Source organism: Bufo bufo, chromosome 5 (genome assembly GCF_905171765.1).
Source record: "Bufo bufo chromosome 5, aBufBuf1.1, whole genome shotgun sequence".
NCBI classification, from domain to species: Eukaryota; Metazoa; Chordata; class Amphibia; order Anura; family Bufonidae; genus Bufo; species Bufo bufo.
In genome coordinates this window covers 438,999,844-439,027,814 of record NC_053393.1, presented here as the reverse complement: position 1 = coordinate 439,027,814, position 27,971 = coordinate 438,999,844, and the positions used below count along the sequence as shown (strand labels likewise).

Below are 27,971 nucleotides of genomic sequence, written 5' to 3'. Positions count from 1 at the left end.
GGTGTCAAGAGTTTACCAGTACTTCTAACTGAGCATTGCTAGAATGAATCCATCTATGCTGTCAATATGTGGAACATGGAGAGGCAGGCTTCTCAGCCTACCTCTTAACTCACTATCCAGTCCCTGCCTCCCTATATGTCCCTCACTATCTGATTTCTTGCCAGTGCTGACTGCTGGCAGCTCTGTACATTTCTCTCTTCCCTGAGCTTCTTTGTTAGTTACTGAGTGTAGGGAAGAGAGAAAGGAATAGGACTGTCAGCACTTATTGCTAACAGTAAATGCACCATGTTCTTGTATACCTACTGTCAGTGCTATGGGCTGATAGTCTGGTTCTTCTGTCTCCTTCCTGCACTCAGTAATAGGGAAGGCAGAGGAGAACCAGACTGCCAGCGCTTAGCACTGACAGTAGGTATACAAGAACATAGTACATTTACGGTCAACGCTAAACTCTGGCACCTCAGTTCTTCTCTCTCTCCCTGCACTTGACCTAAAACCACTTATCTGTTTGCATACAGTGACCCTTTAAGCCTTGTACATATATGTATTGATACATACACCTAAATTCCATACAATATGCAATATCATTTGAGAGATAACACTGGTCCAAATGTTTTCATTTAGAATTTTACTTGTTCATCACGTTATGATTAAGCAGTAACTGAAACTCAGAAGAAAAGGCTATATATTATTTTAGCCTGTTGGAAAATGTCATTTGAAGCTTTAATTATAACAAAGTCCGCCCACGAACAGTAAACAGAATATGTGCTGTAAGGCTGCATGTAACAATAATTACCATATCGGTATATCTGATAGCTAAATCTTTTCAATACAGAATATCTCTTTATACAAAACAGTAAACAAAACTATATCAAAATAATATGAAGTGCAACTATATGCAAAATGCTGCATACAAAACAGTTTCAAAGTTTGCCTGTGCAGATAATTTAAGCATCTATATAAATATATCTAAAATGTGATGAAGCGGGAAACATTTTTTTTTATTTTTTATGTTTAGGCTTCTCCATATTGCTTTTCCTGTTTAAGCTAACTGGGGCTTATGGCCATGTTTTGGGATGGTATAATAAGTCCCAGCTTCTATTATACTATCACCATCATGGTTATCAACATAGTTACAGTACATTTCTATCTTGGCAATGTAAATGTCATTCAATAGATAAAGGTGTATAAGGTCAATGTGTCCCTTCTCATGATGTTCCCCTTATTACAGTGTATCCCACATGACCTCAAACGGGTTTGTTCTGCTCTGTCTGCTGATCTTAAAATTTTACCATTTAGCAAAAAGACCTTTATTTTGACTTTATTGTGGGCTGTTAAAAAAAAGCTCCTAAGGTGTTTTCATACACTACCAAGACTGGAAATTCTCTCTTCTTGCTACCATAGGGTCAACAATTTTCTGAATGTAATAGTACAGAAAGAACTGAAGCATAATACTCTGGATATACATCATCAGTGTCAAAGTGCTCTGTAAGTCCTACACCGGGCAGCTGGTCCTATTTTTTGTTGTCAATCTGGAGATTTTCCATCAGTGGGGTATCTACACCTGCTTCGCTGGCATCGTTCTCAGCTTGCTTTACATCACTTGCAATCCCAACATCAGCTGATTCTACTTCCATACTCTTAGTCCCATCTGTGCACCTTGATTCTTCATCCTTTATGTCTTTAGATGACTCTTCCAACAGTGGAGAAGAATTTGCATTACGCAATAATGGGGTTTCTTCGACCACCTCATTCTTTTCTTGACTAATTAAATCCTCCTGAACACCCTCACTCTTTTGTAAGATATTGCCATCTGTCTGGTGGTTCCCATGTATGTCTACTGTATCATCAGTTTTTGTCTGCTCTTCATTTTTCTTGTTTCGATCAGTCTCTCTGTCTTTGGAATTAACTTTTCCTTTCCCTTTCCTTGAGTGCTTGCTGTGTCTTTCATCTTTGGAAAACCTCAAGTGGAACTGTAATAGTCAAGCAGAAACATTAAAGGCTCAAGTTCACGGTACTATATTAGAACAAATAGTTTATTGAAACAAAAAAAAAACAATCCAAATTTGAGACTGGCAGGAATTACTAATGGCAGAAATTACTGCATGTTATTATCTCCACTATATGGTGATGCCTTTCTATATGGTCACAGTGTGCCAACCATGGATGGATCTAATCTCACTATAAACTGACTTTACGTTTCAATTAACAATTTGACTCCTTCAAAACAACTCAAATATGCTGTACAGATGATCAAACTATACATGCCAGAGATCAAAGACTGGAGCTAATAGAAAGTGATCATCTCCATCATCAACCCTGGGAGAAACAAGAATTACCCTATTAAAACTAGATTGTATTTTATCTGATTAATCCAAAAAAGATAATATGCAAATCCAACAGAAACTAAAATGTTTTCAGAAAGTGCATGTGAATGACTCCGTGCAGCTTGTATTTCACACAAGGCTTTTGTCAAAGTTTAATGTTCTGCATATGATGCCTGGAGGAGCAGAGACAGGAATACAATTTGCAAAACAAATGAATAGCTCTCTAATAGGAATAAAGGAAATCACAAGTTTTAGGTTTTCATGCGAACATTCTGCTGTGTAGTTAACACTGTTAAAAAAAAAGAGAAATAACTGAACATTGTATCATGAAGTAAACCCTCTTAAAATGGTACTGTTGTGGCTTTTCTAACCCCTCAACGATCATCTAATATCGACAGGGGGTCCGTGTCAAATCAAATTAATGACAGTCCATATAATGCATGACATGGTCAGGTCAGTCAGAATAGGAGCCACATTTACAGAGCGACTTTCTGTTTTGTATGTTGGGACATTGCTCCCTACACATCGCAGAAATTACTTATTTGTTTAAAAGATATTGCACTGCTGCCTGTCTCTAAAATTAAAGATGGTTACTCGGACTATAAGAACCAGCTGAAAGATCTTGGTGATTATGTGCCTGGCTGACTACATGCCTATCCAGTGGAGAGGATTTAGACAGCAGATCAGATGTCATTATAAGATGTGTGTGTGGTACAGTAATGCATGATTACTATGTAGAACTGATGTTAAATCTATGTGTGGGCAGAAAAAACATGCAGTGAATTTATCAAGAATGGAGTTAGATACACTGGAGTCAAAAGGTGCAGCCCTATTAATAAACTGCAGTCTATGCATTAAAAAAACAAATCTATGGCATTAAAAGCTATGAACCGGCCCAAGGGAGGCCACAGCCCCTCCGGAAGAGCCCCAAACATCTTTTTAACAGTGGCTAGTGTGGTGTCAATATGGAAAAAAAAAAAAAAAAATGTTTGTGCAAAATGCCACTTAAGCACAAAGTTGCAACTTCTATAGGCAGAAAACCGTCATACAACCTTTAATAAATAATTTCCCCCTATGTATTATAACTAAATATGTAGTAATTATATTATTGAGGACCCTGTATGACAATAGTAAGTAGGTGCTGCAATGGTTATCACTTGGTCACTGGGTGGCACATTTGTGTACGATACGTGTTGAAATTCTGAAGGCACTGCTATTCTGAGAACATATGGTGCTCTGTGCTACACTGTTTCTGCAGATTACACTCATTTCTATGGGAGCTACGGAAATAGTATAGCACTGTCGGCTCAGTTGTTTCTGTGACTCTGCCACCCTGGTCACTGCATACGATGGGTATTTTGATCTCAGCCATGTATGGCTGAGGGCAATAACCCTGACTGTTAACATCACAGAACAGCAGATTGGCTGTGTTGCCAGACTACCACCAATCAGCTAGTGATGGCCTATCCTGCTGGTTGGACAAGCCCTTTAAAGACAACGGGCACCTCTGTTTTACTATGTACGTTAGGCTGATTTTTTGCAATAGGGTTCAATTAAACATGTTGCACTATCTGGCTTCTGCAGCTTCTGTGTTTCACAGTACATAGCAGGCCATAGAATGCCTTTGATTGTCAGAGAGCTTGTCTGATTGCCTAATTTCCAACCCCTATTTCTCTCCCTCCGAACAATCTTCTAAGATAATTTATGACCACTACAAAGTTTAATTTTGATTTGGTCATAAATCAGCATAGAAAATCATTCAGAAGAGGAGAGAGTGTACCTGGAGACAGATGTGGTAATGAACAGTATTCTGCCACTTGTTATGTACTGTGATACACAGAAGCTGCTGAAGCCAAACAGTGCAAAATTATTAATAAAACCCAAAACTATGTACATTTAAATAAAAAAAAGCCCCATAGATGTCCATAACCTTTAAAAGAATGCTTTATACAGACACTGAGACAGCGAAGAATGTTGGGAGATTACAGTCTGAAACTCAACTTGTGAATTCAGCTCTGTACTATAATTCAGAACGTTGTCCCCTTCTATCAGGTTGTTAAGAATTCTATTTATCATGGATGGAACAGTAAAGAAAAATTGAATGTAGCTAACCATACATGTGAAATGTTTAAAGCTTGATCATGAATAATTCTAAACCATCTGGCAATGTAAAAAGTGCGCTTCAGTAAAGCTGTAAACACCCATCTTATCTCTCTTTTGGTTTTCTCCACAGGGAGCTCACATTTTGTACAAGAGTGCAAATGTATTGGAAAACAGTACATAAATTAATGCAGTTAATGACACAAAGTTACACCCTGCCTTATGTGATTCCTATGGCATACAAAATACAATAGTTCATAATTACTTGGTGCTGTAAAATGTTAATATCCAAATATTAACCTGCTAGTATGTAACAGGTGGGATGTAGTTGCTGTAGAATGTCGTAGGGGATAGGCGATTTGACTGGTGGGTGTATGACTCCTGAGACTGGCCGCCAATCATGATAACAGTGGTCCCATGTGCCGGTATGAATGGAGCAGCAGGTCGAGCATACGCACTGATACTCCATTTACTGTCTATGGGACTCCCAGAGACAACTGAGCCTTGTACGCCACTCATCAGATTCTTATCCCATATCCAGTGGATAGGGGATATGTTTGTATTTTGAGAAAAAGCCTTCAAGTCCTGTGGGATGAGAGGTGGGGTCTCCATGAATCAAACTTGTTTTTCCAGCACATCCCACAGATGCTCCATCAGACTGAGACTGTATGAAAGCCAAGTCAACACCTTAAACTCTTTGTTTTGTGCCTAAAGCTACTCCTGATCAATTTTCCAGTGTGGCAGGGATCATTACCCTACCACTGCCATTAAGGAATACAGTTACCAGGAGGAAATGTACTTGGTGTGCAACAATGTTTAGGCAGGTGGTACATGTTAAATTAACAACTGCATGAAAGTCAGGTCCCAGGATTTTCTACTAGAACATTGCCCAGAACATCACACTGCTTCTGCTGCCTTCTTCCCATAATGCATCCTGGTGTGGTCATTTCCGTGTACATGCACCCGATTCTCCGTATGATGTGAAAGATAACATGATTCATTAGATCAGGTCACCTTCTTCTATTGCTTCAAAGTTAATTTCTCATGCTCATGTGCCCATTCTTGTTACTTTCGGCAGTGGACACTGGTCAGCAAGGGCACTCTGACTGGTCTCTGCCTACACAGCCCCATATGGAGCAAGCTGCAATTTATTTTATTTTACTCACATTGTGTCTTCTTCCCTTCTTTCTATAATAGCCAGCATTCACTGACCCTATTTATCAAGTGCTGGGCAATAATGGGCATGTCCTCGGTCTACCAGCTGTAGAGTTGAGCGGACACCTGAATGTTCGCGTTTGACGGGTTCAGCCGAACTTCACATAAAGTTCGAGTTCGGGACCGGAACTTGACCCCGAACCCGAACCCCATTGAAGTCAATGGGGACCCGAACTTTGGAGCACTAAAATGGCTCGAAAAAAGTCATAGAAAGGGCTAGAGGGCTGCAAATGGCAGCAAAATGGTTATGAGCATGACAAGTGCTCTGCAAACAAATGTGGATATGGAAATGACTTAAAATAACATAGAATACGTAAAAATAAAAAATAATAATCTTGATCTTGGAGGACGAGGTCCATATGGAGTAGGAGGTTGAGGAGGCGGTGGATGTGGCGGTGTAGGTGGAAGCGGCGGTGGAGGAGGACGAGGTAGCCTACACTGCTTTTTGTTTTATTTTTTTTAAATTAAGGTACACTCCAAAACATTGGGAAATATAACCTGTGATAACCCCCTCCAGCCGTGCTAAACAAATGTTCAGACAATACACTGGCTGCAGGGCAGGCCAGCACCTCCAAGGCATAAAGGGCAAGCTCAGGCCATGTGCTCAATTTGGAGACCTAGAAGTTGAAGGGGGCAGACCCATCAGTCAGTACGTGTAGGCGTGTGCACACATACTGCTCCACCATGTTGCTGAAATGCTGCCTCCTGCTAAGACGTTCCATATCAGCTGGTGGTGCTGGTTGTTGTGGCATGCTGACAAAGCTTTTCCACATTTCGGCAATGCTAACCCTGTCTTCTGAGGTGCTGGTGGTGCCCCAGCTGCGTTGGCAACCTCTTCCTCCTCCTCTGTCTTCGCCTTGTGCTTCCACTGTGCCCCCGCTGTCAAGTGGGAATGCCACCAGCAGCGCGTCTACAATTTTACAATCACACTCCAGTGACGGAATTAAGGACGGTACTTTGTCCTTGTAATGGGGATCCAGCAGCGTGGCCACCCAGTAATCAGCACAAGTTAGAATGTGGGCAACTTGGCGGTCGTTGCGGAGACACTGCAGCATGTAATCGCTGATGTGTGCCAGGCTGCCCAGAGGCAACGAAAAGCTGTCCTCTGTGGGAGGTGTATTGTCTGTGTCCTCTGTAATCCCCCCAGCCACGCACCAGTGATGGCCATGAGCTGGTTTGGGTGCCACCCTGCTGTGAACACGGTTCCTCCTCCTCCTCCTCCACCTCGTCATCCTCCAGAACTGTGCCCTGGCTGGATAATTGTGTACCTGGCGTTTGTGGGTGCAGGAACCCACCCTCTGAGCCACTTGTGAATGACTGGCCTGAAACCCTATGAAATGATCCCTCTTCCTCCCCCTGTGCCACATCCTCTTCCATCATCGCCCAAAGTGTTTTTTCAATGAGGCATAGAAGTGGGATAGTAACGCTGAGAACGGCGTCATCGGCACTGGCCATGTTGGTGGAGTACTCGAAATAGTGCAACAAGGCACACAGGTCTCGCATGGAGGCCCACTCATTGGTGGTGAAGTGCTGTTCCGCAGAGCGACTCACCCATGCGTGCTGCAGCTGAAACTCCACTATCGCCTGCTGCTGCTCGCACAGTCTGGCCAGCATTTGCAAGGTGGAGTTCCACCTTGTGGGCACGTTGCATATGAGGCAGTAAGAGGGAAGCCCGAAGTGATGCTGCAGTGCTGGGTGAGAACGCCGAAAGCGCGCACAGACGGCCTGCACTTTCTGCAGCAGCTCTGACATATCGGGGTAATTTTTAAGGAACCTCTGCACCACCAAATTCAGCACATGCGCCAGGCAAGGGATGTGCGTCAAACCGGCTAGTCCCAGAGCTGCTACGAGATTTTGCCCATTATCGCACACCACCAGAACGGGCTTGAGGCTCACTGGCACCAACCACTCATCGGTCTGTTGTTCCATGCCCGTCCACAGCTCCTGCGTGGTGTGGGGTTTGTCCCCCAAACAGATACGTTTTAAAACTGCCTGCTGTCGTTTACCCCTGGCTGTGCTGAAGTTGGTGGTGAAGGTGTTACGCTGACCGAATGAGGAGGCGGTAGAGGATGAGGAAGCGGAGAAGGAAGCAACAGGAGGCAAACTGAAGCGCCCTGCCATCCTCGGTGGTGGAAGGACATGCACCAAACTGCTATCCGCCTCAGGCCCAGCTGCCACTGCATTTACCCAGTGTGCTGTTAGGGAGATATAACGTCCCTGACCGTGCTTACTGGTCCACGGATCCGTAGTTAGGTGGACCTTGCCACAGATGGCGTTGCGCAGTGCACACCTGATTTTGTCCCCCACTTGGTTGTGCAGGGTAGGGATGGCTCGCCTGGAAAAGTAGTGGCGGCTGGGCACAACATTCTGTGGGACAGCCACCGCCATAACGCTTTTAAAACTCTCCGTCTCCACCAGACGTAATGACAGCATTTCAAAGGCCAGTAATTTTGAAATGATGGCATTCAGGGCCAGGGATCGTGGGTGGGTAGGGGGGTACTTCCTCTTCCGCTCCAGTGTTTGGGAGATAGAGAGCTGAACGCTTCCATGGGACATTATGGAGATGCTTGGTGACCCAGGTGGTGGTGGTGTTGCTGGCAGATCCTCTGTTTGCGGGGTGGCAGGTGCCACTGTCACTCCAGAGGTGGATGAAGAGGCCGAGACTGCAGCAGAAGAGGAAGCAGCAGAAGCCAGAGACCTTTCTTGGTTTTTGAGGTGTCTATTCCACTGCAGCTCGTGCTTTGCACTTAGATGCCTGATCATGCAGGTTGTGCTCAGGTTGAGAACATTTATGCCTCACTTCAGGCTCTGATTGCACAGCGTGCAAACCACTCGGGTCTTGTCGTCAGCACATTGTCTGAAAAACTGCCATGACAGGGAACTTCTTGGAGTTGGCTTTGGTGTGCTCGGTTCCTTGGTGCGGTGGGCAGTAGCAGGCGTACTGTCTAGGGGACGGCCAATGCGCTTTTGCACCCTGCTCCCTCTTCTGCTGTGCTGGTGGCTCCGTGCGACCACCGCCTCTTCGTCCGAACTACACAAGTCACTCGCATGACCTTGATTCCATGTGGGGTCGAGGACCTCATCGTCCTCCGCATCATCTTCCATCCAGTCTTCACCACTTCCCTCCTTTTCGGTCTGCACACTGCAGAAAGCCACAGCAGTTGGCACCTGTGTTTCGTCATCATCCGAGACGTGCTGCGGTGGTCCTCCCATGTACTCATCTTGAAAGATAGGTGGTTGAGTGCACTCAATCTCATCCATACTGGGACAGGGCTATGTGGATGGCCCTGGGAACTCCTGCTAGCCATCAAAAAGCAGAAGAGACTGCTGCATGACCTGGGGCTAAGACTGCTTTGCTGATTTGCAAGGGGGTGAGGTGAAAGACTGATGGACATCGACTGCAGGTATCAACTCTGATCTTTCAGCAGGAGACTGGGTGGGAGACAATGTGAAGGAACTGGAGGCACTGTCAGCAACCCAATCTACTATCGCCTGTACTTGTTCTGGCCTCACCATTCGTAGAGCCAAATTAGGCCCGACCAAATAACGCTGAAGATTCTGTTGCCTACTCGCACCTGAGGAAGGTGTTTCACTGGTGTGTGTAGCTGGCACAGATCGACCACGTCCTCTCCCTGCAACAGGAGCTCCACCAGCAGCACCATGACCGGGGCCACATCCCTTATTTGACGCTCGCCTCATTCTCCACAAATTTAGAATCTTGCCCAAAATTAGTGTTTTTTTTAATTACAGAAAATAACAGCAGTATCTAACGCTTGTATTTCACACTGACAGATGCAGCAAAGGCTGCAAATTTAGTATATTGCCCAAAAGGGGCGTTTTTTTTTTAATAACAGAATATTATAGCAGTATTTCAAGCTTGTATTTCACACTGACAGATGCAGCAAAGGCCGCAAATTATGTATTTTGCCCAAAATGGGTGTTTTTTTAATAACAGAATATTATTGCAGTACTTCAAGCTTGTATTTCACACTGACACATGCAGCAAAGGCCCCAGATGTAGGGTATTGCCAAAAATGGGCGATTTTTTTTAAACCCAGAATATAATTGCAGTATTTCAAGCTTGTATTTGACATATGCTGTGCTGGTGCACTGAACTTGCATAAAATGGCCGCCGACGCCCACCTAAATAACAGACAGATAAAAAAAAAAATTCAGTGTCACTGGGCTTAGAGCAGGGTAAAAAGATTGTGCACTGCACCCACAAAACAAAATCGATGTAGATCGCTGAGTTAAACAAGCACTTCTGATAAAAGATTCTTTCCTATTATCTCCCTCACAGCAGCAGCATCCTATCCCTACACTAATCAGAGCAGAGTGACGTGCAGCGCTACGTGACTCCAGCTTATATAAAGGCTGGGTCACATGCTGCACTAGCCAATCACAGCCATGCCAATAGTGGGCATGGCTGTGATGGCTTTTAAAAAAAGCGCCATTAACTCGCCGAACACAAACTTTTACTGAAATGTTCGGGTTTGGGTCCGGGGTTTACAGTTCGGGTTCGCTCAACCCAACCAGCTGCACCATTTTTGGTAGGTATTAACCACTAGGTACCAGGAAAACCTCACAAGCTTTGGAGATGCCATCACAATTTAGCCCCTGTCAAAGTCACAAGTTTGCCCATTTTTTCATCTTCCAATACATCAATTTCAAGAACTAACTAGCTGAATAATATATCTCACCCTTTGACAGATGCCATTATAACGAAATAATGATTCCCTTCACCTGTCAGTGGTTTTTAAGTTATGGCTGCTGGTATATGTGGAAGAAGGCCTTTGGGCTCTCTCAGACATCAAGGCCCAGGTGTGACTGCTATCTCTGCTCCCCATATAGCTATTCCTCTGCCAGCACTAGAAAGGTAGAGTATCAGATTTCATGCTGTTACCTTTGGTTCTTTCTTCTTGGTCTTATGCGGAAGTGTTGGTCTCTGCATGAACACAATTTGCTTGGTAGTGACATTACCATCCCTGGAAAAGAGATTAATGAATAAGTAAAATGTTTTATCAGTCACCACAGTGCAAATATCACATAACCATTTGCCATTAACCATGTGTCCTGAATTTCCATTTATATTAAATTCACACTATGCAGAAATGGTGACAACTGGAATTGAGGAAATCCTCTACAAGGATACAAGTGGAACACAATTTATTTCCAAAATATGTGCACAGATGTATGAATAGCTATCTATGTCCAAGATGCCATCAATTATCAAGTACCCCTTGAAGGAAATCTTAATAAGCTTAACCTAGTCCTCTGACTTCCATGTCAAGTATGACTCAAATGTTGAAATGAAATTTGACAGAAAAATATCATCTTATTTCCTACACTGAAATTGTAATTTATAGATCCCCTCTCGCACGTCAAACCAACACTTCAACCTTGTCTACAGAATAAAGTGGAAATGCAACATATCAGAGCAAATAAATTCATTACACTGTATGAAAATCAAAGGTTTCAGGTAAACAATGACCAAAATTGTTGGATCTTCCACTTCTCCTGCAATTAATTCCTAATTAAATATACTACATATAATATACTATATGTCTCATAATGACTGCTACCACTGTATTATTTCAGTACACTGCCATTCATATTTATTTTTCCTTTTTAATCCATTATAGCCTCATTTGCTTCTATTGATCAGCAAAAACGCTTCCGTCATGATAATACAATGAACGGATCCGGTTGTATTATCTTTAAAATAGCCAAGACGGATCCGTCATGAACTCCATTAAAAGTAAATGGGGGACGAATCCGTTTTCTATTGTGTCTTGCTCCACATCACAGGATGCACTCAAAAACGCTGCTTGCTGCGCTTTTATGTGCGTGATAGGAGCGCAATCAAACGGAACGGAATGTATTCTGGTGCACTCCATTCCCTTCAGTTCAGTTTTGTCCCCATTGACAATGAATGCGGATAGAACTGAAGCATTTTCCTCCGCTATTGAGATCCTATGATGGATCTCAATAGCGGAAAGGGAAAGCGCTGGTGTGAAAGTAGCCCAAGTATGCATAGATAGCTACTAGGGATGAGCCAACTGTGAGAGGAAAAAACTATTTGTGATGAGAGCAAAAGAAATTACTGAAGGGTAATGTACATGATGTACAGTAACTTCCCTCTATCTAGTCACAGACGGATTTAGGGGGTGGAAATTTACTGGACCCCATTTACTAGAGGCCCCAAGAGAATAGGAACACCAGGAGAGAACTAAATTGGTATTATTTGAGAATTAATTTGTAGCATTATGCAGGAAATATATATATAATATGATGTGGGAGGTAGTATTCTTTGGAGTCATATGGCATAGTAATTAGGCAGTACAGTATATGATTTGTGAATTATATGGGCTAAATATGGCATTATCTTGTAAGTACCGTATATACTGGTATTATGTCTGTCTATCTAATCTTTCCAATCTATCAATCTGTCTACCGTAATCTATTTATCTACTCTATCTAATCTATCAATCATCTGTCTGTCTATCTACCTGTATGTCTATCTATATATCTATCTACAGTATCTATCTCATCTATCTACAGTATCTATTTATCTATCTAATCTTTCAAATCTATCAATCTATCCAATATATTTATCTACTCTATCAATCAATCATCTGTCTATCTATCTGGACACAAATTTCTGAGAATATTTCGCTGTGTTATTATACTTTTATATTACATGGCATCAGTTTTAATCTTCTAACAATTTTATGCAATTCTTCACAGTGCCTTTCTTTTAATTTAGTTAATAAAACTGGTGGTGCTGGAATGTTATTCTTATTATACATGCATTTTCTCAGTTTAATTAACTGTTATAATTAGTATGCAATGGAAGATATGAACAGTATATAAATAACTACAAGTAATAGCAATAATATCATAATGGCAATGAACAGTTTAAGGAAAATCTGCAAAGCACACAAAGACGTGAAAATCAATCTTTGAGCCTCTCTGCCTATGACATGTCGCTTAATGAGATTTTTTATTTATATAAAGTTAATATAACCATAAATGCTCTTTTAATAGCTGGAGCAATGCTGACAATACAGCAGGCAAGAAACAAGGTAGAAATTAATACTACAATTATTGGGAGAAATGCCAATAATATAGTATAGGAGACATTACCTACAACTCCATACGGGAGCTGTCAGCAGAATAAAAAATATATGGATTTCGACAATCCTTTAAAGGACATTCTCACAGGGGTTGTCACAATGTCTGTGACATGTCTCAGCCTCTATGTTCTGTCCATTCACACAATGCAGGCCACCATCCAACAGCTGCTGTATTCTGCTGACAGTGCTTGAAAGAAACAAATGCATATCCCCAATATAGTGGCTCTAAACCAAAAATCATACAAAATGTATAATACTTAATTTTTATTTTAAAAACTATTTACATTAGCCTTTTCACACACCCTGAAGAAGATGTACATCACAGACTGCCCTGCAAAAAAAGAGCCCTTAGGCCTCTTTCACACGGGCATCGCGTGTGAGGGCCGGACAAGATGCGGGTGCGTTGCGGGAAAATGTGCGATTTTTCAGCACGAGTGCGAAAGCGTTTTAATGCATTTTGCACGAGCGTGAGAAAAATCGGCATGTTTGGTACCCAGACCCAAACCCGGACTCCTTCACAGAAGTTTGGGTTTGGGTTCGGTGTTCTGTAGATTTTATTATTTTCCCTTATAACATGGTTATAAGGAAAAATAATAGCATTCTTAATACAGAATGCTTAGTAAAATGTCCATTGAGGGGTTAAAAATTAACAAATTTAAAGGGTTTCTATCACTTCGTATCACATATTTAGGTGTCAGACACTAGCGATCCGCTAGTGTCTGCTCTAACAAACCATCCTAATATGATAGGTTTTGGGGCAGCCGTTTTGCTAAAATAACAACTTATATCTATATGCTAATGAGCCTCTAGGTGCTATGGGGGCGTCATTAGCACCTAGAGGCTCCGTCTACCTTCATAAACTGCCGCCGCCCAGCGCGTCCCTCCAGCCCGCCCATCTCCTGCTAAATGAGATCCTCTCAGTGCGTGTCTCTGTTCGGCGCATGCGCAGTGAATGTCTGACCGCTTCCCTGCTCAGACATCTCCACTGCGCCTGTTCCTCGGAGCACTATGATGTCATCGGCGCAGGCGCAGTGGAGATGTCTGAGCAGGGAAGCAGTCAGACATTCACTGCGCATGCGCCGAACAGAGACGCGCACGGGGAGGATCGCATTCAGCCGGAGATGGGCGGGCTGGAGAGACGCGCTGGGCGGCGGCAGTTTATGAAGGTAGACTGAGCCTCTAGGTGCTAATGATGCCCCCATAGCACCTAGAGGCTCATTAGCATATAGATATAAGTTGTTATTTTAGCAAAACGGCTGCCCCAAAACCTATCATATTAGGATGGTTTGTTAGAGCAGACACAAGCGGATCGCTAGTGTCTGACAGCTAAATATGTGATACGAAGTGATAGAAACCCTTTAACTCACCCCATCCACTTGGTCGTGTAGCGGATCTCCTCTTCTTTCTACTTTCTTCAGGACCTGGCTAAAGGACCTTTGATGACTTCACTGCGCTCATCACATGGTCCATCACCATGGGGTTATTTTTAACCCCTCAATGAACATTTTACTAAGCATTCTGTATTAAGAATGCTATTATTTTTCCTTATAACCATGTTATAAAGGAAAATAATAAAGATCAGGTCCCCATCCTGATCGTCTCCTTGCAACCATGCATGAAAATCGCACCGCATCCGCACTTGTTTGCAGATGCTTGCGATTTTCACGCAGCCCCATTCACTTCTATGGGGCCTGTGTTGCGTGAAAAATGCACAATATAGAGCTTGCTGCGATTTTCACACAACGCACAAGTGATGCGTGAAAATCACCACTCATGTACACAGCCCCATTTTACCACACAGGAAACGCCATAAAAATTAAACCCATAAAACATCAGTTTTTTTTCCCCAATTCCACCTGATTTGGAATTTTTTCCCACTTTTTTTTCCCAGCTACATCCTATGTACTATTAAAAGGTGGCAATAGGAATTACAACTGTCCCACAAAAATTAAGCCCTCATGAACCGAAAAGTCTAACAGTTATGAATCGGGAAAGTCAGGAGTAAAAGAACAAAAAAATGAAAAACTGCAAAGTACTGAAGGGTTAAAATAAAAACAATACCACAAATACTAAAAATTCATATCAACCACCCTTCTCCATTTATCATATTAAAAGTAAAAAAAACAATTATAAATACAAAAAAAGATAATTGGTATTGCCACGTTCGGAAATGCTGCATCTACTAAAATATCATGTTATGCAGGGGCAGATTGTGAACTTAAAGTGGCCCTGGAAAAAAACTAAAAGGGGCCTCAAGTTGTAGGCAGGTCTAAATTGATAGAACATGGGGCAACATAAGTAGGACGGTAATACAGTTAAGTTCAGGAGGGCAACTGCGGCCATTAATCATCAGATCATTTTGTAACTGGCCTGCTGCCATCAGGAGTGCTTTAATGGTCCCCTGGGCATCGGCCCACCGGAAAATTTCCCTGTAGGGTCTATGGCCAATCCGCCCCTGATGTTATGTATCCCACACTGTGCATAAAATAAAATTCTAAGCACTTTGCCTTACAAATAAAGGTTAAAAAAAACATCAAAAAGTTGCATGTTCCCCAAGATATAAAAGTAACATCTGGGCACTCACTGACAATTGTGTCAACTGAAAGCAATTTATTGATACAAATAAAAGGAAATGAAATGCAATAGATACAATTAATAACATTAATAAAGATGATATGTGCAATTGGTACTAGAGGTAGCAGCAATCCTATATTGTAAAACTTCCAATGGTCAGGAAAAAGAGGTCTCAACAAACCATCTAGTGTATCGCTAAATGCATAAAATCGAATGTCCTGTATTAAAAATTCCTCTAAAAATATATAATGGCAGTTCGAAGGTATGTACGATTAAGAGAGGTAGCAGCAATCTGGCAGTGGTCAGGAACAAGGGTCCTTCCAAACCATACAGTATGTCACTAAATGCATAAAATCGTATGCACTATATTGAAATTTCTCCAAAGGTACACAGAAACAGTCTTCAAGCGATAAGAGTAAATCAGTTATTCATATGTGGCTATACATACAAATATGGTGTGATTGTTAAAAAAAAACAAAAAAAACAAAAAACAGGCGAGGATGAGAAATCAAAAATGTAATTTCCAAAATTGATCTGAAATTAAAAATAAGGTACAGAAACAGTATCACTCCTGGCTGTGGAATGTTTCTAGGACTGCAGCTCAGTTTCATTGAAGTAATGTGGCCTGAATAGCAATACCAGGTACAGCCTATGGTTAGGAATGACATTCTAATCTCATAAAACCTCTCCTAGTTGGATGTCATTTTGAAGGGCTGAACTAATGATCATGAGAAGAAAGCTTAAAAAACAACCATAGTGAGGCCCGCTTCGCATATATCCGGCTCAGATCCCCCCTGGCGTGGTGCAGAAAACTTTGTAGAGGAACTGAAGCCAGAACTGATCCCATAGTGTTCTATGGGATCGTTCACATACATCTGGCGCATTATTTATGACACCAAATGTCAGCATGCTACGTTCTTCCATCAGATGCTATCAGTTTATGTAAGCCGGATCTGTGTACTGAAGTGCTGTACACAAATATAAATTGTGTCTGGCTCCTGGTGTGCTCTCCCAGCTAATGGCTTCTAAACTAAAATCCATCATAATTGTTTTCAGTGTTATATCTGTTAGCAGCTATACTTCGTGTGCTTTGGCCATTGTTATATTTGTTTTTTTTAAGTTATCTATGGTTGTAATTTCATTATGTCATTGATCTTGCAACCCCCCCTCTTCTGTGAGCTCACATCCTGTGTCTTTCAGTCTATTCCTGTTTGTCAGATATGTATCTCAGAGCTTGAGAGACGATTTTCCTTCGACCTCTATCATTATTTCTTAGGGTACATTCAATAAATTACCTAAATGAACATCCATTACATCTCTCTCAATGGAATTCTACATGCAACTGGTGTCACTAGAGGAATGATTATAGTGAGTTCACTTTCTTTGCTTGCACAAAAGATTGTTGCTCACACTCAACAGAAACTTCTCTCATGTACATTTGTGGCCTAAAACAACTGTCTGGATACAAGTGATTCATGTAGAGTGGCCTTACTTGGTATACCCATAGTCCTGAATTTGCTGCCCTTGCAAAATAACTTCTTAAATGCATATTTATAGCAATTCAAAAGAATGTCAGTGCTATGAATACATCAGAAACATAATGGAAAAAGTAGTATTTTTTCAAAAAAGGTTAAATCCCTATACACAGCTTTAGCTGCTGATTGTAAAGTGGTTAAATGTGGGTTTCAATTACTTTCTTTAATAATTCTAGGGCTATCTAATTTCATGCTGGATTTTCCTTCATTATTTGTACCCAGTGGGCTAAAGCAAAATCTACAGTAGTACAATAAGAACAGTATTCTTCTCTGATGTTAGGGCTCTTTCACACTTGCGTTCTTGTCTTCCGGCATAGAGTTCCGTCGTCGGGGCTCTATGCCGGAAGAATCCTGATCAGGATTATCCTAATGCATTCTGAATGGAGAGAAATCCGTTCAGGATGCATCAGGATGTCTTCAGGTCCGGAACGGAACGTTTTTTGGCCGGAGAAAATACCGCAGCATGCTGCGCTTTTTGCTCCGGCCAAAAATCCGGAACACTTGCCGCAAGGCCGGATCCGGAATTAATGCCCATTGAAAGGCATTGATCCGGATCCGGCCTTAAGCTAAACGTCGTTTCGGCGCATTGCCGGAGCCGACATTTAGCTTTTTCAGAGTGGTTACCATGGCTGCCAAGATGCTAAAGTCCTGGCAGCCATGGTAAGTGTAGTGGGGAGCGGGGGAGCAGTATACTTACCGTCCGTGCGGCTCCCCGGGTGCTCCAGAGTGACGTCAGGGCGCCCCAAGCGCATGGATCATGTGATCACATGGATCACGTCATCCATGCGCATGGGGCGCTCTGACGTCACTCTGGAGCGCCCCGGGAGCCGCACGGACTGTAAGTATACCGCTCCCCCGCTCCCCGCTCCTACTATGGCAACCAGGACTTTAATAGCGTCCTGGGTGCCATAGTAACACTGAACGCATTTGGAAGACGGTTCCGTCTTCAAATGCTTTCAGTACACTTGCGTTTTTCCGGATCCGGCGTGTAATTCCGGCAAGTGGAGTACACGCCGGATCCGGACAACGCAAGTGTGAAAGAGGCCTTAGCTGAATGCATATGGATGACTTGTGGCATCTCCCTATCCCTGCAGGGCTCTTTAGTACATGGAAATGAAAGGTTTAAGAAATGGTAGACAGTAAATATCACAATGGTGACAATATGATAATGCAGGTCTTTGGTCGTCATTGGTTTGTACGTTTCTGAATGAGTAGGGACTTTCTGGTTAGTGTCATTTAGGGTGGGCTCACATCACGTTTTATGCCTCCATTTGACGTACACGTTAGAAAAAAAAAAGAATACAAAATGCAGCACACCAGCTTCTTGTATCCTGCACAGAACGGCTTCCTCTCTAACGCCATCGGCCCCACGTGCTGCAGTGACAGGGGGCCCATGGTTGCTATGGCAGCCTTACACACGGAAGCCTAGGAGACCCAACCCCTATCAGTGTCTTACACTGTATTACGCTGACAGACAATGCAGCAAAATACAACATGTATTGTACTGCATTGAAACTGGTATCAAACCCTGAAAATTTGAAGTCCCACAGTGGGACAAAAATAAAAAGTTGAAAAAGTGTTTTTTAATAATAAAACAATTAAAGTGTCAAGTAAAGAAAAAAAATGTCCTTTCACCTAATAAAATCATATACAATAAAAAAAAAAGACATATTAGGTATCGCTGCATCCATAACGACCGGCTCTATAAAAATGTCCCATGATCTACCCCATCAGATGAACATCGTTAAAAAAGATAAATAAAAACTGTGCCAAAATAGCCATTTTTTGCCACCTTGCCTCACAAAAAGCGTAATAGCGAGCGAGCACCCCAAAATGGTACCAATGAAACATCACCATATCCTGCAAAAAATTAGCTCACACATAAGACAATTGCCATCAAAATAAAAAAAGATATGGCTTTCAGAATATGGCAACACAAAAACAAGATTTTTTCTTTTCAAAAATTCTTTTAGGGTCCATTCACACGTCCGTTTTTTCTTTCCTGATCTGTTCCGTTTTTTCTGGAACAGATCTGGACCAGATCTGGACCCATTCATTTTCAATGGGTCCTGGAAAAAAAACGGACAGCACAATGTGTGCTGTCCGTTTCCGTTGTTCCGTTCCGCATGTCCGTTTAAATATAAAACATGTCCTATTCTTTTCCTGAAAAATCGGATCCTGGTACAATACAAAGTCAATGGATCCGCAAAAAACGGAAGACATACGGATGTCATTCCGTATGTCATCCGTTTTATACGGAATCCGTTCCTGGAAATTACATTTAAATTATTATTATTTTTTATTTTTTTCAAGAAATCCAAACAACTTTATTTGCTTATTGAAATTAATACATGTTTCCGTTCTTTGCTGATCCGCAAAAAACGGATGACATACGGATGACATACGGAAACATTTTCAGGAACAACGGATCCGCAAAAAACGGACAGAAAATCGGATTATAGAAAAATACTGACGTGTGAATGTAGCCTTACTGTGTAAAACTTAGCAAAAAAAAAATACATATTAGGTATTGTGCCATCCGTAACAACCGGCTCTATAAAAATGTCAGATGATCTACCACATCAGGTGAAGACGGTTAAAAAAATAAAATAAAAACTGTACCAAAAAAAGCAATTTTTTGGTCACCTTGCCCCTAAAAAGTATAACGTTGAATGATCAAAAAATCATATGTACCCAAAAATGATACCAATAAAAATGTCAGCTCTTCCTGCAAAAATAAAACCCCTATACAAGATGATCAGCAGAAAAATAAATGAAATATAGCTTTCAGAAAATGGAGACAAAAAACTTTTTTTTTTTTAAATGATTTTATTGTATAAAACTGAAATAAATAAAAAAGAATAGACATATAAGGTATTGCTGCGTCTGTAATGATCTGCTCTATAAAAATATCACATGATCTACCCTTCAGGTGAACGCTGTTAAAAGAAATAAATTAAAAACTGTGCCTTTTTCTGTCACCATACCCCAAAAAAGTGTAATATTGAATGATTAAAAAATTACATGTACCCAAAAATGGTTCCAATAAAAATGTCAGCTTTTCCTGCAACATACAAGAACATACACAAGACGATCAGCAGAAAATTAAAAGAAATATAGCTTTTAAAAAATGAAGACACAAAAACATGATTTTTTTTCAAAAGTGCTTTATTAGGTAAAACTGAAACTAAAAATAGACATATTTTATATTGTTGCGTCCGTTTCAACCTGCTCTATAAAAACAACACTTGATCGATCTATCCTGTCAAAAAAAAAAAAAAACAACGTGCCAGAACAGCTATTTTATGGTTACCTTGCCTCACAAAAAAACATAATATTGAGCGATTAAAAATCATATGTACCCCAAAATAGTACCAATAAAACTGTCACCCTATCCTATAGTTTCCAAAAAGGCTGTCACTTTTGGGGAGTTTCTACTGTAGGGATGCATCACGGGATCTTTAAATGTGACATGGCAACTTAAAATTATGTGCGTCCTGCCGCGTCCCCATACAGCAGTTTACGACCACATATGGGGTGGTTCTGTAAACTGCAAAATCAGGGTAATAAATATTGAGTTTTGTTTAGCTGTTACCCCTAGCTGCGTTACAGGACTAAATGGAAAACTTGCAAAATAGACATTTTGAAAGTTTACCTCCATTTTCCTTTAATTCTTATGGAACACCTAAAGGGTCAACAAAGTTTGTACAATCAGTTTTGAATAATTTGAGAGGAGTACGGTAGGTTCTAAATTAGGGTCATTTATGGGTGATTTCTACTATGCAAGCCCCACAAAATGTTTTCGTAACTAAAAAAGTGGGTTTGGAAATGTTCTTTAAAAATTTCAAAATTACTTCTAGAATTCAAAGCCTTCTAACGTCCTAAAAAATAAAATGACATTTACAAAAGGATTCCAACATAAAGTAGACATATGGGGGATGTTAAGTAATAACTGTCCGTCTTAAAAGCAGAGAAATCCAAATTTAGAAATTAGTGAATTTTTTTTATAAAGATAAAACATATTGACTCATTGACTAACATAAAGTACAATATGTCACGAGAAAACAATCTCAGAATCGCTTGGACAAGTAAAAGCGTTCCAGAGTTATTACCACGTAAACGTCATTTTTGCAAAATGTGGCTTGGTCCTCATGGTGAAAACTGGCTTGGTCTTGAATGGATTCAAGAGTCTTCTTTTATGAACTCTCATTGCCTTTATCCTATTCTAACTAGCCTTTCCACTGACCAAACTTGAGCTGCCTCTCAAGTTGGCGCTCTGTACTTAGGATGTTTGCTTGTAGAGCAGAAAGGCTGTAGATTGTTTACAAAAATAAACCAATGTTCTTTTTCACATTTTAGATTACCAGCATAAAAAATATCCTGACAATTATTCCTTCCACTTCTAGACAATGGACTTTAATTTACCATGTGCACGTGCAGCCTACGGATGTCCCTGCAAGCTGACAACTCACAAATTAGTTTAATTTGACCTCTGTCTACCAACTTCAAATTATTCACAGAAATCTGGAACTGTAATAAAATACATCATCTGTATTCAGTAAAGAATACTTTTCTTACAGACTTTGTCCTGAAAAATATGCATTTAAAGAGGACCTTTCACCGATTCTTACCCTATGAACTAACTATACAGATAGGTAGAGCGGCACCCGGGGATCTCTCTGCACTTACTATTATCCCCGGGCGCCGCTCCGTTCTCCTGCTATGCCCTCCGGTATCTCCGTTCCCTAAGTTATGGTAGGCGGAGTCTGCCCTAGCGCTGGCCAATCGCACTGCAGAGCTCACAGCCTGGGAGAAAATAACCTCCCAGGCTGTGAGCTCTGCGCTGCGATTGGCCAGCGCTAGGGCAGACTCCGCCTACCATAACTTAGGGACTGGTATCTCCGCCTACTATAACTTAGTGAGCGGAGATACCGGAGGGCATAGCGGCAGAACGGAGCGGCGCCCGGGGATAATAGTAAGTGCAGTGAGATCCCCGGGTGCCGCTCTACCTATCTGTATAGTTAGTTCATAGGGTAAGAATCGGTGAAAGGTCCTCTTTAATGAATTTAGGGGGTTATACATTATGTTTTTTACGTCACATTTTGGCGTATTTTTGTAGCAGATTTTGGCGTAAAAGTGTTTTGCGGCAAACTCTGTGACTTTTCCCTACTCATGCCACTTTTGCAAAGTGGCAAAAAAATGAGGCGTAGGGTGGGTTGGGAAGAAGTTTGAGCCGGGAGGCTGTTCTCATTTATCATGTTGCACACCAGTTTTTGGCGTGGAAAATGATCTTTATCTACTCCAGCGAGGGAGCTGGCGTAGATTAAAGCATGTTGTAAAGCTGGCGTCAGCAAGTGCGAAAGTTATGTGGAGGCCGTGCCTCACACATAACTTTGGTGCATCCACCACTAGCGCACAGGGATGAAGACCGACATATCAATTGCCGGTCTTAATAAATGTCTCCTTAGTGTTTACAAGAAAACTGGCACTGGTATTGAAAACCTAAAACTGCAGCCTGCCTCCATACACAATCTTGTCCTCAAATTCACTATATTAATAGAGAGATGACAATGTAAACCTGTTCAGTATTCAGAATGAATGTGTATATTACATGGAGAGAAACATCATGAGTTGGTTTATTTACACTATCTGATGTCTTGTATATTTGACATCAGTCCACCTTATTTTAGCCTTTGGGGCATTGTTCCTTTGTATGTATCTGTTACATCTGCATAAATTGCTTGGGGTACTGTATTTGTCTCTGTACTCGGTCTTTATTTAACATGGCGTTTTGCATTATGTGTAAAGCAGGACAAGTGTAATCCATTAGTCTACTTTGGTCCCCTGAAGAACCCTAGTGGGGGAAATGTGTCAGGACATCATAGAGTCAATTATGGTAAGCAGGGGTAGGTTCCGGTATGGGGTTCATCCACCACCAGGATGATTTCCCTGTGTTCAGGGGTAGTGAGGGTGAACTAGGGCTAATCTTTCCACCCGTTTGCGGTTCACAGTGACGTTTTCTGTGTAGGCTGGCTACATGCACCCTTGCGTACTGGCTGCAGGCCGAAATCCTGTGCAGGCTGGTTGCTAGAGGCTGCGTGCTGGCTGCAGGGTCTGTTGTGAACCGCCTGTGTATGTTTGCTCTCCCCGTCTCTGTGGTGTCACGGGAGGTTGGTTCCCCGTGATGCTTCTGATTGTCTGTGGTGCCGGGTTGGTTGTGCTCTGGTGTACTGGCTGTGGGTGTCTCCGTGCATGCCAGTTGCCAGGGGCAACGCTCGGTTCTGTACATGTGTATCCTGTTGTTCTGCGTTCCGGTTCTGATGGGGTTAACTTCCCCTGTCTGTTGTGCCTGGGTGTGGCTTTCCAGGTGCCTCGTTACCCAGTTATATAGACCTGTGAGCTGTGGTTCTGGGGGTCTTGTTCAATCTTTGTCAGTCTGTCCTGTCTGTGGCTGCTGAGTCTAGCACCTCGCTTCTGTTCCAGGGGTTTTTCCATCTACCCTTCTGCGTGGTGTCGCCTGGTTTTGCATCAAGTGTCTGTTCTCCGGTTCCTGTTCTGTTATGGTGTTTATGTCATGTTCTGATCTGTACCTGCCCTGTCTGATGTATCATGTTATGGTCTGTTATCCTGTTCTGTTTCGTGTATCACCTAGCAGTGCGTAACTGCATCTGAGAGCCTGGCAGTGCTTAACTGCATCCGATGTATCCTGTCCCATGTCTGTTCTGTAGTGCCTTTGGCTTCTGTCCCTGTTCTGTTCATGTCTGCCTGTTCCGTCCTGCCTTCGGAAGAGAGTTCCTGTGGTCCCCAGAGGGGGATTGCCCATTCTCTGTTCTGTGCAGCTCTGCCTGGGGCCGCTTAGCTTCTACTGCTTGCAGCGCAGGTAACTGCTTCTGTCTCTGCTCTTGCCTGTTCTGCGCCTTGTATCTCTGTTCTGCGATTCTCAGTGTATTCTGTTGCTCCTGGTTACGTCTCTGTCTTTGCTCATATGTTTATGCTCCCTGACTGTACCTAATTCAGGTACCTCCTGGTCTATCTGGACCAGCTGCTACTGACTCTGTTTACGCTCTGGAATAGCCCCTGGCAACTACCTTTGGCCCAAGCCTATCCTCACCATCTGAGGCTTTAGTGAATACCAGGTGTTGCTTAGTCACACCCCTCCAAAGTATCGCCAGTCAGTGGCACAGTGGGTCCACACCCGCTGTTCCGTGTAGTGCGCCTGTGCGTATGTCTGTATCCTTGATCTGTTCTACCTGTATACCGGTTCCCTGACGTCCTGGAGGTCTGCATTGGACCCCCGGCACGTGACACCTATAACCTATTACCTATAACCTGTTTCACTCCTATTTTAATGGTGTTAGGTTTGTCCTAATTTTTTCTTAGGCGCTTAATTTTTTTTGATATCTGTGCAGTTCTTTACACACCGTTCTAACCATACTATGGCATTTATTTTTAGTATTGCTTGTTTCACTGATCCTCATTTAGGAGTAGGCTTCAGCATTGATATATGATTAATCATTTCTGGTTACGGGTATGCAGTGAATTTACTTTCCTAGTTACAGTGCCATTAGTAGTCACACTTGTCACTGTTATTCATTTGTACTTATAGGGCGGTTCTGGTCCCACCCCGGGTTGGTATCCCATTTCCTTATTAATTGGGGTTACTTGCTTATTTTAATATTGTATATTTAATAAAGATCTTTTTATGGGCAAGATGGTCTTGGCCAGGGGTCGAGTCGAGGGGGAACGCATGGGAACTGCGTTTCTGCACTTTTTTCATGGCAGGAACGCCGTTCCCTTTCAGGGCAAAAGGACCAGGAGGGGAAGTGGTGAAATCAGATTCACAGGGGGTGGAGCGGAGGCGAGGCCCTGCGTGACGCGCACTGTGCAGGGCAGGCTAAGTGCAGGGCAGGCTTCAGTTGAGGACGGAAGAGGAAGCTGTGTGCAGCGGTGCTGGCTGCGAGTGACTCACTGTCTGACTGACTGACTCTCCTCCTGGCTGAGAGCTCCCCTCCTCCTATCCTGAGCCTGCGACTGCCTGACTGTCTGCTGAGGTGAGCGTGGTTTGACCATCCGACCGGACCGGGGTCCTGGTGGTCCGGTCCAGACCTAAGTGTCTGTGACTGTCCCTGAGTGAGTCCGGGGGCCCTAACCCGCCTGGTGGGAGCGCCGGTGGCGGTGACATAGTGATAACTTAAGCCCAGCAGCCCCAGACCAGACCAGTCAATACCCCCTCCTTTAGGAAACAAATCTCAGTCAGTACTCTCATCAGATGTGACTGCAGGCAGCACAGCAGCAGGCCAGAAGCAATCGATCAGCCAGGATTAATGTGCACAGCCTGGGTGGGAGGCCCCCCTTACCCTGGCCTTAGGCAAGTGACAAGCTGCCCCCCCCCCCTCCTCAATCTTAGGCAAGTGACAAACCCAGCTCTGCTACATCTACAATGAGCAACTACAACAAATGTAATGCCAAACTGCAGTTCCTCTATGTGATTGTGATGCCTTGGATAGCTTCCACTGGACCCACAGCCTGTGGGTCTAGTGGAAGCTATCCAAGGCTTCACATAGAGGAACTGCAGTTTGGCATTACATTTGTTGTAGTTGCTCATTGTAGATGTAGCAGAGCTGAGTTTGTCACTTGCCTAAGAATAGTTGGGGCAGTTTGTCACTTGCCTAAGGGAGGCCTCCCACTGTACACATTAATCCTGGGATGATCGATCGCTGCTGCTCTCACATCTGATGAGAGATTTCCTAAGGGGGTATTGACTGGCATTAGGGACGGGCTGGTGGATGAGGGCAGCCACCCGGTCCTGCCTATGGATCACCCAGTTTGCACTTAGCTATGCCCAGGCCCCATGCCAGGGGGTCCCTGATGTATTAACTGACCAATAACATGGAGATCCCAGTGCCAGCTGCCTTGCTGGTGGACGATAGGCATATACTTCTGCTGTGGGCCGAAATATATATATATATTTTTCTTTTTTTTTGGGGGGGGGGGGGGGGTTTGCAGTGGATCTTGGGTGAGTTCCCACACTTTTTTTCCCAGGACTTGACCCCTGGTCTTGGCTCAGTTGCTTATTGTATCAGGTTTGTGATTTATTTGAGTAGCTGAGCCTCTTCTGGTGAAGTGAATTACAGGACTTTATGCAATGAGATGCAGTAGTATTTTGTCTGGCAGTATGTTGGTATCTATGCCAGAAATCTAGTGGAATACACTACAGTCAATGGCATCCACTGGATGCCGAATCTGGAGATGCATGGAACAGAACACAGGCATTTTACTGTAGATTTTGTCTCAGGGACACTGGTTAAATAGCTCCAAAGGCACTGAACAAAGCAGCATTAGCACCTCAAATGTTAAAGGGGTTGTCCAAGTAATTTTTTTGTACTTTGTATGTTTCTAACTAGGCAAATGTAAGGGGTTTACAATGCACTTTATTTATCTGTAGTGGTTCCTTTATCAGATTTCACTGAGGGTCACATGACCTGTGATGTCAGCTTCTCTCCCTGCTCTGATGATGTTTCGTCCACAAGCCTGAGAGACCAGATATGTGTATGTACACGAGACGTCACTGTGCTGGCCACGCCCTAACGTCTGCCCTCTCGCTGGATTCTTCAGGAAACTTTAACCCCTTCTGCAGCACAGACTCAGGGCTGGAGGCTTACCTGAGTAGCTGCAGGCAGTAAAGAGAGACACAGGATTTTCCCTCCTCATCCTGCAGACACAGAGCTGACAGACTGGAGGAGTTCTGCAGAGCATTGCACAAGAACAGATAGAGGGGAAATCCTGTGTGTATCAGCAATGTCATTGTACAGCTGGAACTTGTAGTCCTACACATACAACATGCTGCTGAGTATCCCAGCAGTCAGACATGTCACTCAGGGCAGCACTGTGCATTCATTCCCTTTGCAGAGCAGGGGTTGGGCAGTCTTTTTGGACACCCACAAATATACATAAGGAAAACCTCAGAGATTGTTGTTATTGAAGGTAAACAAAGGGCTAGAAGAGAACGAGGGAAATGAGGAAATAGAAATTTTTTTTTTGCCTAAAACTTGATTAGCTTAGTTATCTATTGCTGACCATCAGGTTTTTAAATTTTTTTTTTTTTTTTCATAACTTGGACAACTTCTTTAAATTATGTGTGTGAACAACACATATATTTAGTATATATGCATTTATTAGCCTCTTCAGCACTTTTCTGGTACTACTGCAGCTTATTTCTTTTTTTTAAATCAGATAATTTTTATTTGAGTTTCATAAAAACAAAATATTATTACAGTAACAACCCCTTACACCCACCCACCCCCCTCTTCCCACCCACCCCTTCTTCAGTCCTGCGACCAAGTAAAGTCCAGAGTCATTTCCGTGATAGTCTTTGTAACACCATACACCATTAACATACTCTCTCCCATATATCTTCCGTGACCGCCATTCCATCCCTTGTCCTCAACAGCTCACATATTCATCTTTCATCCATCCAACATATAAATGGTCACCATTCTTCCCAGCAGGCAAGAAATAAAATAATCCAGCATACAATATTTTGGACATTTTCCACCCAATATACTATTAATTAATGTTGTAATATCTCAACCACGAGAACCATACTATTTCAAATTTTTTGACCGCTCCTCTCTTCTGATAGACATACCTTTCCAACTTTACCAAGATGTGAACCCTGTCTATTAGCTCTTTCAATGTAGGTGCTTCTGGATCTATCCAATGTTGTGCAATACTTTTCCTGGCTTGATATAAAACACGCATAATGGCCGTTTTCTTTTTTGCCATCCCTGGCTGAACTTTAACACATCCTAAAACACACACTAGTGGTGTAACCTCTATGTTAGTTTGGAACACAACATTTATCAAGTTCACAACATCCATCCAGTATCTCCTAAGCTTTGGACAGTTCCACATCAGATGGATTAGATCAGCTTTATGCCTATTACACCTCGGACAACAGTCATCTGCTCTATATCCCATCTTTTTCAACAAAACCGGGGTTCTGTATACCCTGTGCATCAAGTACAATTGTGATACCCGTTGTGCTTCACTCACTGCTATGGTTTGAAAATTCTTCATTACTTCAT

General features: G+C 42.6%; 1 protein-coding gene and 1 long non-coding RNA gene across 2 annotated transcripts in view; one reads left to right on the top strand and one right to left on the bottom strand.

Moving 5' to 3' along the window:
- LOC121002195 lies at positions 1-27,561 on the top strand. Its single transcript, XR_005779246.1, has 4 exons — positions 1-137; positions 7,251-7,260; positions 20,974-20,980; positions 27,551-27,561. It is a non-coding gene; the product is annotated as an uncharacterized LOC121002195 (long non-coding RNA).
- RFTN1 (raftlin, lipid raft linker 1) overlaps positions 129-27,971 on the bottom strand; it is a 376,685-nt gene continuing 348,842 nt past the window's right edge. The window contains exons 9-10 of the mRNA XM_040433534.1: positions 10,543-10,624; positions 129-1,970 (exon numbers count right to left, since the gene is read on the bottom strand). Coding sequence (XP_040289468.1) covers positions 1,512-1,970; positions 10,543-10,624 — 541 coding nt within the window. The 3' untranslated portion in view covers positions 129-1,511. The remainder of the gene's footprint in view (positions 1,971-10,542; positions 10,625-27,971) is intronic.